The 11,646-nt window shown below is 44.3% G+C and overlaps 1 protein-coding gene across 1 annotated transcript in view; it reads left to right on the plus strand.

Annotated features, from left to right (window-relative positions):
* The window catches only part of LOC122556798 (dedicator of cytokinesis protein 2-like), a 727,415-nt gene that overhangs the window by 600,447 nt on the left and 115,322 nt on the right, over window positions 1-11,646 (plus strand). The window contains exon 36 of the mRNA XM_043703987.1: window positions 3,695-3,735. Within this exon, the coding sequence (XP_043559922.1) occupies window positions 3,695-3,735 (41 nt within the window). The remainder of the gene's footprint in view (window positions 1-3,694; window positions 3,736-11,646) is intronic.

Raw genomic sequence — 11,646 nt, forward strand, 5'->3', positions numbered from 1 at the left:
ACACCCTCTCCAGGATCACCGGTCATCTCCCCATCATCTGCCAGATGAGACGGTTTAGAGATCGGGCAGGAAAGATGGTTTGAAATGCAAGCTTCAGTTCTACAGCATTTTGCTGCAGCTGTAAGGAAAGGAATAAAACAAAACAACCTCCCATCCTTCGCCACGCCTCCACACTAATTCTATTGCCCATGACCCCTGGTTCTCATATCCTTTGTGTAAATCTATGTCCTTTTACACACCCATGGTTCCTCATACCCTGCATGACAGCCTCTATCCCTCCACCTGAACCTGTTTGCCCTCACCCTCTCCATGGCAATCTTTACCTCATTACTAACATCCCTGGACCCTTCAGATTCTCCAATTCAATTAATTCTCCCCTAACAGAGTGGTGAATTCCCGATGAAGAGCTTGTGCTTGAAGCGTTGACTTTCCTGCTCCTCGGATGCTGCCTGATCAGCTGTGCTTTTTCAGCGCCACTCTCTTCGACTCTGATCTCCAGCATCTGCAGTCCTCACTTTTTCCAGAGAGGAGAGTTACCAAAGCGCAGGGAGTTAGGGATATGGAAGAAGAATTATAGGGGCTTGAGGAAAAACCTTGTAATCCCGAGGACGGTGTGTATGTGGAAGCGCTACTCAGTTTGAAGATAGAGGCTGAAATCCTCAACTTATTGAGGATCTGCACCTGAAGTGTTGTAACCTGTAAGGCCATAAACTAGGAGCTGGTTAATGGGACGAGAACGGGCAACTTGTTCATTCACACAATGGGCTGAATGGCTCTTTACTGTGTTGTAACTTTTCTTTTGTTGTAAGGCTGTTTGTTGAGTCTGCATAATCATATCATTATTTCATAAGGTGTCCAGGTACTACTTTCTTAATAACAGATTCTAACACTTTCTGACCACCGACATCAAACTAAGAGGTCACCTGTGCTCTATTTTCTCTGTCTCTCCCTTCTTAAATAGTGGGGTTGCATTTACTAACTTCCACTCTGCAAAAACTTTTCCAGAATGTATAGAATATTGAAAGTCAATGCAAAGACTATCTATGTAGCCACCTTCTTCACTGTTCTAGGATGTTCCTCCTCTGATCTAGGAGTTTTTCAAACTTCAGACTAATTCATTTTTTGAAGCATTGCTTCTTTTGGTTCCTAACGTTCACAAGTCCCAAGGTTTCCTAGCATTTCTAGATTTTCTATGTCTGTGAAAATGATACATTTCAATTACATTAACTTATCTGTCATTTCCCTATTCTCTAGTCTTCACCTGTAATAGACCCATGTTCGTACACATTAATCTGTTCCTTTTAACTTACCTCATAGGTTTTTAGAGCCGGTCGTTGTAATATCATAAAAAATACGAACAGGAGTATGCTATTTGGCTCTTTGAGTCTAGCCCACCATTCAATAGGACTATGGAGAATCCAACATTCCTCACGTCCACCTTCCTGCATTTTCCCTGTAACCCTTAAACTACTTGCTAGCTTGCATTCACCCTGTAACAATAACCCTCAGGCAGAGTGAAACAGCAAGCATTGATGTTTTTTCCCCAAATACTTAAGGTGTAGGCAATTTCAATAGCTTCTCAGCTCTCTTTCATGACTGTGTTGACTGCTCACATGGTCCTGAAGCTTTAAAATTATTCTTACTAAAACTAAGATTAAAATTGCCTCTGACACCAAAAGTGTTGACTCCCTCCTTGAATCTTTTATCACAAAAGACACGGGCCAGCCACAATCCATTTCACGGTACAGCTTCTCTTCCCTCCTGGTGTTTAATGCAATCATTCTTACATTTGTCAAGGTTTAGGACCCAAACTGAATGCTGCCCAGCCATGATATTCCAGGCTGTTGCTTCTCTCCTTCTTCTTCCAACAGTTTCCCATGCCCCTAGTCCTTCAGTCCATCCATGTTGATTTGGAGTTGCTTATTCAGACCAGAGAAATAATCAAGTCATTCAGCATGGAAACCAAGAGCCTTCAGATCAACCAATCCACGCCGACCATAATCCCAAACTGAACTAGTCCCACCTGCCTGCACTTTATTCATTTCCCCCCAAATATTTCTTATTCATGAACTTATCCAAACGTGCTCTAAATGTTGTAACTGTAACTGCATCCACCACTTCCTCTCAAAGTTCATTCCACACACGAATCTTATGGGCTGTGTTTGAGCATGTCTGCTCTGGATATAGTTTCAATGCACACAGATTGCCCATGGAGAAATGTTTTGCTGCTCCACTGCACTTCAATTACTTTTTATTGCTTTGATTTGATTCTTAGCAAAATTAGCATTTGAATTTATAATACATTGTAATTTGGCAGCTAATATGCACACAACAAGCTCCCATGACCAGCAGTGAGATAATGGCCAGATAATCAGTATTTTTTTAGTGATATCGGATGAGGCCCAGGATGATGGGCCGATTTTCTTGCACATCTCCAAATTGTGAATTGGGATCTTGATCATCATGAGGGAGAGTTTAGGGTTCAATCCTATAATTCCTTGGCAGTTTCTGCTACCACATCCAAGTGATGCAAACACAGAACATTTCTTCACTCCTTAAGTGGCTGACTAAAGCATGGAATTCAGGGATGAAAATTGATCTCATTTTAGCACTTTCTCACTTCTTTCCAACTCATTAAGAATCCCTACCTGCAGGTTATTATGTATTAAGCTCATTAGCTGCCTTTTGGCTATTGGTACCGACACAGTTGACGTTCCCTAGTGTTGATCTCTCTTCTGACTTTTTTGCCTCTCTGATGCTACACAAATCCTGTTTCGTACTTTAGTCACCTTACAGAGCTCTCCTGGGCTTCACAAAGTACAGCTCCATCAGAACGACAATGCGCTTTCATCACAGATTGAACAGACCTCATTCCCATTCCAAGTTCCATCATCTCTTCAAATAGGCTTCAGAACCATTGGCTTCACTTATGGCATGCTCCCTTTCTCCACTGGCTACTCCTGTTTCCAAAATCGGCATCTAGTCTGTCAGCAACTATATCCCAGACCTTTAAGAATTCTTCCAGAAAATCCTTGCTTTGACACCAGATTTGCTGCTTAAAAATTCTCCTTATACCATTTCTTCCGCTCCCCCTCACCACCAATCTGTGACTTTTTCTCTCTATCCAAGACCTTTTAGCTTTAATTTGAGGGGGTGATAGATATAGGGCAGATGTCAGAGATTGTTTCTTTACTCAGAGAGTAGCAGGGGGGTGGAACACACTGCCTGTAACAGTAGTAGACTCGCCAACTTTACGGACATTTAAATGGTGATTGGACAAACAAATGGATAAAAATTGAATAGGATAGGACAGATGGGCTTCAGATTATTCCACAGGTCGGCACAACATCGAGGGCCGAAGGGCCTGTACTGCACTGTAACGTTCTATGTTTTCTGATTTCCTTTCAGCTCTCGCTGCTCACTTGCCTCAGTTGTTTCCAACTCAACGAAGTAGCCAGCTCTTGCCATGTGTGAGGACCAACTCAAACTGATTACTTGATCACCTCCAGTCCCTAAGCAAGGGATTGTCTGCACAACGTGAACCAGCTCTTGCTTTATGCAAGACCTGCTTCGAACTTCCTGCTTCAGCCTGGTGGCTAAACCTGCTTGCAAGATCCCAAAGATATTTAAAGTTGTGTGTGCGTGTTTTTTTAAAAAATAATCAGAAGTAATTGGTTTCTTTTTCTATCCACAGAATTTCTATAAGGATATCAACCGGGAAGAGATGTACATAAGGTATGTGCATAATAATGTTCAGTCATAGCCATGCAATCTGTCTTCTTTATAAGTTCAGCCGTGCACACTCATATTTCACCTGATGTAGTATGCTGCCACCAGACTACCATAATCTCCTCATTTCTGACGTGAAAGGGAGAGTTTATGTTTGCTACTTATTAGCAGTAGGAATCTGCCTGTTGCTTTGAAATTAAAGTTCAGAATGTGAAAAATAATCAACTAATGCAGCATGATGCATTACGGTGGCTCAGTGGTTAGCACTGCTGCCTCACAGCACCAGGGTCCCAGGTTCAATTCCAGCCTAGGGAGTCTGTGTGGAGTTTGCACATTCTCCTTGTTCTGTGTGGGTTTCCTCTGGGTGCTCCGGTTTCCTCCCACAGTCCAAAGATGTGCAGGTCAGGTGAATTGGCCGTGCTAAATTGTCAGAGGGAAATGGGTCCGGGTGGGTTACTCTTTGGAGGGTCGGTATGGACTGTTTGGGCGGAAGGGCCTGTTTCCACACTGTAGGGCATCTAATCAGAGCTGAGGCAGAGATGAATATTTACTGATCATAGATTAGTGTGCTTTATACCTGCTCATCTAAAATGCAGCCAAATCAGTAACATCCCATCTTCAGCCCTTCCTTGACCCACCAAGATTCAGGATTTGAAAGTAGTTTTGCTCAGTAGCTAGGGGGTCACACTATTCGGTCACTTTCAGGTTACTAAATAAAGAGTTAAAAAAAAACCAAACTAATTCTTACCTATCAGCACGTACTCACCCTGCCCCAAGAGCAGTATATGGAGAAAGTGAAGGCCGCAGATGCTGGAGATTAGAGTCGAGAGTGTGGCGCTGGAAAAGCACAGCACGTCAGGCAACATCCGAGGAGCAGGAGAACCAACGTTTTGGGCATAAGCCCTTCATCAGAAATGAGCAGTACCAATCTAGCAGCAATGTCACCAAGTGCAAACTCCATCGTGATCCAGTGAGAAGATTTATGTAGTTAAAGGCTCCTGTAACAGGCCATTGACAGATCATTAGTTTAGTGTCGGGGAATGATGTGACAGGAATGGGGCCAAGGTCAGGAAAACACACGATTACAAGGAAGAAGATGATAAGCAGCACTCAATATTTTGTGTGAATATGGGTGCACTTGTGTATCAGTGGACTTGTAATCAGGGTCCTGAAATAACAGTTAAGAAGTCAGGTATTTCAATGCTCACCCCAGTGACTCCATTAGAGTCAATGTCTTAAAAGATATACCTGCTAGACTGGGTCTAAGGCAAGTGCTGAGTGAACCAACAAGAGGGGCACCTCATCATCACCAACCTATCAGTCGCAGATGGTTCTGTCCATGATAGTATTGATAAAAATGACTACTGTGCATTTTTTGTGGAAATGAAGTCTAATCTTCACACTGAGGATACTTCCATCGCGTTGTGTGGTGCTATCAGTATGCTGAATTGGTCATATTTTGAAAAGATCTATTAATTCAAGACTGGCATCCATAAGGTGCTGGGGGTTAGCAGCAGCATTAGAATTGCATTGAACCACAATTTCTAAATTCAGACCAGGCATAATCCCTCATTATCCAGTGTATTAATCCTGATTCAATGAAACATGAAGGAGGACATATTAGGAGTAGCATCAGCTATACCTGAAAATAAGGTGTCTACCTGGGAAAGCCACAATGCAGACTCCTTGCATGCCAAGCCATGAAAGCAGCTGAGTGATCCCTCAGCCAAAGAATCAGACATACGCCCGATAACACCTGGTCATGAATGGCGGTGCACCATTGAACAGTTAACAGGAGGTGGGGGTTTCATACATAACCCCATCCTTAATGATGGGAGACTCCAGCTCATTAGTGCAAAGGGCAAGACTGATGCAGTGCCAATTGGCCGATCTTGACGTCCTCCAGTGGTCCTCAGCATCACAGTTGCCAATCCTCAGCCAATTTGACTCACTCCATGTGATACCACGACTTGGCTGAAGCCACTGAAAACTGCAAAGGCTATTGGCCCTGACGATATTCCAGCAACCGTATTGAAGACTTGTACAGAACTGGTCACATGCCCTCGACAAACTGTTCTAGTACATCTATAACATTAACATGGTAATGTGGAATGTTGGACAAATATGTCCTGTGCACAAAAAGCAGGTCATGTCCAACCTGGTCGATTACTACCCTATCAGTCGATTTTCAATTATCAGTGAAGTGATAGAACTGGTCATTAACTGTGCTATCAATCAGATTCAAAAAGTGTGGCATTGGAAAACCACAGCCAATCAGGCAGCATCCGAGGAGCAGGAGAGTCGATGTTTCGAGCAAAAGTTCTTCATCAGGAAAGAGCTTTTGCTTACAACATCGACTCTCCTGCTCCTCGGATGCTGCCTGACTGGCTGTGGTTTTCCAATGCTACACCTTTTGACTCTGATCTCCGGCATCTGCAGTCCTCAATTTCTCCTAGTGCTATCAATCAGCCCTTGCAAAATAATAACACACACTCAATGGTGCTTTGGTTTGGGTTCCACCATAGCCATGCAGCTCCTGACTTCATTACAGCTGGGGTCCAAATATAGGCAAACGAAGAATGGGAAGTGTGGGTCCCTACTCTTGACATCAAGGCAGCATTTGACTGAGTGAGACATTGAGGCATCCTAACCAAAGTAGAGTCAATGGGAACCAAAGTAATGTTTTGTGCTAGTTGAAGACATATCCCTCACAAAGGAAGATGGTTGTGGTTGTGGTTGTGGTTTGTGCAGCAGTTAGTTCCACAAGGTCATGTCTTCATCCCAAACATCCAGTGGTGAAGGCTGGTACAATTGCAACATTTAAAAGGCATTTGGATGGGTATATGAATAGGAAGGGTTTGGAGAGATATGACCCGGGTGCTGGCAGGTGGGACTAGATTGGGTTGGGATGTCTGGTTGGCGTGGACAGGTTGGACCGAAGGATCTGTTTCCATGCTGTACATCTCTATGACTATATGGCTGCTTCATCGATGACCTTCCGTCAATCATAAGTTTGATGGTGATTTCACAATGTTCAGTACCATTCATGATATCTCAGATACTGAAGCAGTTTATAACCAAATGCAGCAAGACCTGTATGATGTGATCAGATAATCAGAAGATAGCAGAGGTTCAAGAAGGGAGCCCATCACCATATAACATAGAACATAAAACACAGATCATTACAGCGCAGTACAGGCCTTTCTGCTCTCAATGTTGCGCTGATCTGTGGAACCAATCTGAAGCCCATCTAACCTACACTATTTCATTCTCATCCATATGCTTATCCAATGATCATTTAAATGCCCTTAAAGTTGACGGGTCTACTACTGTTGCAGGCAGGACGTTCCACGCCCCTACTACTCTCTGAGTAAAGAAACTACCTCTGACATCTGTCCTATATCTATCACCCCTCAATTTAAAGCTATGTCTCCTCGTGCTAGCCATTGCCATCCAAGGAAAAGGGCTCTCACTGTCCAACCTACCTATCCCTCTGATTATCTTATGTGTCTCAAAAACCACTCTCACCTGAGTAAAAACCCTGAAACTCCCTCCATAAGAACACTGTAGTTGCACCTATCCCACAAGATAATGTTTCTATGAGCTTTTTAATGATAAATAAGATGGGTAAAAAAATTCTGGTCTGATTAGTGATGTCCACATCCCATGAATGAATTAAAAAAAAACACAGGGAGGATACAAAGAGGCTGGTTTGAGAGATGGGGAGGTGGTGGTTACAGGGACAGGGGATGGGAGCATAAATTCCCTTGATCAAGTGCAGAGAACTATTTGAAAGTATTGGATAGAGGGTTGAGGCGAGTTAGGGGAACTTTATTAGCGTCTAACTGTGAGTGACCTGAAGAGGATAACTAACCTAAACTCACAAAGGTAGCTCTACACACATCAATATAGTTCAAGTTTTTCTTTTAAACAATTGTTTGAATGATCTTGTACCCAAAGGAACCTTACTGTCAGACATGTGCCGTGAATGCCCTCCTATTCTACCTAACAGCCTATTAACTCACTCTCTCTGTCAAGAGTGACAAAAGCAACTTGTCATGTGACCTTCGAGTCAGCTTGAAACTGTAAAGCTGCAAGGTCCACCTCAGAGAAAAAAATGGGTTGCTCTTGTCCAGAGCCCTTCTCAACTGTGGTCTTTCACTGATGTTGGATAAAGGTCAAGGTTGATGCTGTGTGATTGGGGGTCCTGGGGGAAGGGGATGAGGTGTTCTTCCTCCAGGTGGCGGGTGGCTTTGGTTTGGCAGTGGAGGAGGCCCAGGACTTGCATGCCCTTGGTGGAGTGGGAGGGGGAGTGGAAGTAGTCGAGATCAGGGCGGTGGGGTTGTTTGGTGTATGCCAAAAAGTGTGGCGCTGGAAAAGCACAACAGATCAGGCAGCATCCGAGGAGCTGGAGAGTCAAACGTTTGTTTAGTGCATGTGTCCCTGAGGTGTTCCCTGAAATGCTTCCCCCCTCCACACTCCTGATGAAGGGCTTATGCCTGAAATGTCGACTCTCCTGCTTCTCGGACGCTGCCTGACCTGCTATGCTTTTCCAGCGCCACACTTTTCGACTTTAGATAGAGGACGGAAATTGGCCTGGAGACTGGAAGAACTGCCCTGCCCTTCTTCAAATATGCCATGGAAATCCTTTCTGTCGACCTGAGGGAACAGACACAATCCTGATTTGACATTTTATCTGCAAGGTGGTACTTTGGAAACTGCGGCTCTCCCTCAGCGCTGCACTGCGCTGTTAGGTTGGAGGAGGGGCTCAGGTCTCTGTTGAATCCATGACCTTCACACTCTGAGACGTGTCCGATACGTCCCGAGGAGGAAAGAGGGTAAAAGTAACAAAAACGATTGATCCCTGCAGTTAGTTTTCCCCACTGGAATAATGTGAATGAGTTTTGATTGATTGGGACGCAGAGTGACATAGAAAGTGTTTGGGTTTCGACACCTGAGGGACAGGCTGGATGGACGAGGGAGCCTTTTTCCAGTTCCTCATTGTTTCTACGTAAATAATTCCTTGATTAATTCTTCACCCTATCTTCAAATTGCCGATCTTGCTCGTACATTTCTGACTTGGGTGAGTGGAGAAAGCTAACAATTGTCGTCTTCTCCAGCCCAAAACTCAAATTAAACTCCCACATAAAACTGAAAGCATGTATATTGTATAACAATAAGTGTGTGATCTGAAGACAGTAATCTAATCCCAACGTTCAGGTGCAGCATATTGGAATTCTGCTTGCATGCTTTCTAATGTAATTGAGGTCTCTCAATTAGATTACTGCTTTGTAATCACTCCTAGGCATTAAATATAAACCAGTGAAATCACTCACTGATTTGTCACCTCCTCCTATTGGTGCCTCTGTTTTATTTATGATGTGTTCCCTTTCATTTCTTTTGACTCATGAAGTTCTTACAATCCCATAGCTGCTGATGGACCAGTGTAACACTCTGGAGGGTCTTCATCCCTATGGTAGTCGCAGTAATTGGCCTCCCCACTCCTACCCTTCCCATCAGCTGACCTCAGGGCTCAACCAGGATGGACATTTCTCGAAGTGGAGAATCGTCCTGGATGGTTTCTGATCTGACTCAAAGTCAGCTCTTCTGTGGCATAGCATAGCACTGCAGGAGCCTGAGACTTTGTGATGCATCCCACAGCCTAACAGCCTTTGCCTAAGTGTACTTACAAAGAAGACTAATTGGGATAATGACATTTGCAGATATGATACTACAGTAAGCATATCCAGTCAAGATGGAGGGCACCATGAAAACAAATTATCTAAATCAATAAAATATACATTAGTTCTGGCAGGATAGCCATCTGCTTTACTCTCTTTCCTTTACAAAATGTGTAATAAGACTGAATCATAGAATTCTGACAGTTGGAAGCAGGCCATTCAGCCCATCAAGTTCTCACAGACCATCCAAAGAGCATCCCACCCAGTCCCTGGCACCCTGCATTTCCCCATGGCTAATCCACTCAGCCTGCACATTCGTGGACTGTGGGAAGAAACAAGAGCATCCGCAGTAAACCTACACAGATCCAGGGAGAACGTACAAACTCCATGCAGACAGTTGCCCAAGGCTGGAATCGTACTGGGGTCCCTGGTGATGTGAGGCAGCAGTGCTAACCACTGAGCCACCATGCCATCTCTGAGAGGCTAACTGAGTGACATGAAGAAACCCAGCTCCACAGTTAACTCTGCATTGTGAATTCTCAGCGACCTCAATCAGACTGGCGTCACTCAGAGGATTCTGGTATGACAGCCATGGTAGACAAGCTTCGCTGTCAAAAAGGTTGAGAACTCTAGCCTCACTTCAGGGATTCGAGTGCATTTACCATCTCTCCAGTGCAATATTTATGGTCCTTGCCCCACTTTCCACCTTCAAGATACCATGAACTTGGTTGAACTAAAGGCAAAGATTGATGGATTTCATGAATAGGAATATCAAGAAGCACAGAAAGGAGGGTAAATGGAGTTAGATTAAGTTTTATTGTCAGGTGTACTCAAGTACAATGTAGCCATCTCAGGTACAAGCAGAATTAGACATAGAATCCCTACAGTGTGGAAACAGGTCCTTCAGCCCAACACATCCACACCAACCCTCCGAAGAGTAACACACCCCAGATTCATTCCCCTATTATTCTACATTTACCCCTGACTAAAGCACCTAACCTACACATCCCTGAACACTATGGGCAATTTAGCATGGCCAGTTCACTTACCTGCACATCTTTGGATTGTGGGAAGAAACCCACGCAGACATGAGGAGAACGTGCAAACTCCACACAGACAGTAGCCTGAAGTTGGAATCGAACCCAGGTCCCTGGCACTTGGAGGCAGCAGTGCTAACTACTGAGCCACTGTGCCACCAAAGTACTGAGGTACAAAAACTTAAGAACAAGGTAGAAAGAAATAAGGAACAAAGTTAAAAGTTAAACATTGCAGTCCTTCTTGGTATTAAGTTGAAAAATAACGAAATAAAGCTCAAAGTTCAAACATGGCAGTCTTTCTTAAGTGCTTAGCCGTGCTGGGACTGCACTTGCTACAAAAGCTTGAGCTCCTCCACTTTGGTGTGCTTTCCCCGCACTGGCTCAATCTCTCATCGTCACTGCAGATGACAGGAGAACCTCCATCATTGCATTGTTAGGGTGGGGGGGGGGGGCGGCCAAGCAGTGGTCTACAGTGGTTAAAGAACTAGGAGATAGACAGAATAAGGTAGACGAGCAAGAGGATCGAAGAACACAGCAGGGCCTGCAGCTTCAGGAGGTGGAGAAGTCGACATTTCGAGTGTAACCCTTCTTCAGAACTTGGGGTGGGTGTAAAGGGAGCTGCTGATAATGGCGGGCTGGGGTTTGTGGGGGTTTGTGGGGTGTGGGGTTTGTAGGGTGGTGAGGTAGGGATAGGTAAACACAGGTAGCAGGTACGACCTGGTTAGTCGATGGGAGGAATGAATCTGGTTACACGGAGTAAAGCAAGGAGACGTGGATGGAGGTAACTGGGGATCTGAAAAGGTGATTGAAAGAAGTGGGATTAAGAATGGAGGTGGGATCAGGCATCTGCTGTTATTTTGAAGTATCTCAAGGGGAACTTTGTGGTTTCAAGAGGCTGTTTTTCATTCTGAGCAACCCCTTCATTAAGTGATGCGGTCAGACAGTAACAGTACCTTCTGTATTTTTGTTGAGGGGTGTGGTATTTGCACTCTCACAGAAGCAGAAGAATTCAATATCGTCAATAATCTTCACTGCTCCAGTAACCTTAAAGCCACTGCACACAGGGAGACACATAACACACACACTGAACACAACACACACACTACACAGAACACACACACACAACATACACACTGCACACAACACACACACTGCACACAGGGAGACACATACACACACTGAACACAACACACACACAC

The sequence above is a fragment of the Chiloscyllium plagiosum genome, chromosome 14 (genome assembly GCF_004010195.1).
Source record: "Chiloscyllium plagiosum isolate BGI_BamShark_2017 chromosome 14, ASM401019v2, whole genome shotgun sequence".
Classification (NCBI taxonomy): domain Eukaryota; kingdom Metazoa; phylum Chordata; class Chondrichthyes; order Orectolobiformes; family Hemiscylliidae; genus Chiloscyllium; species Chiloscyllium plagiosum.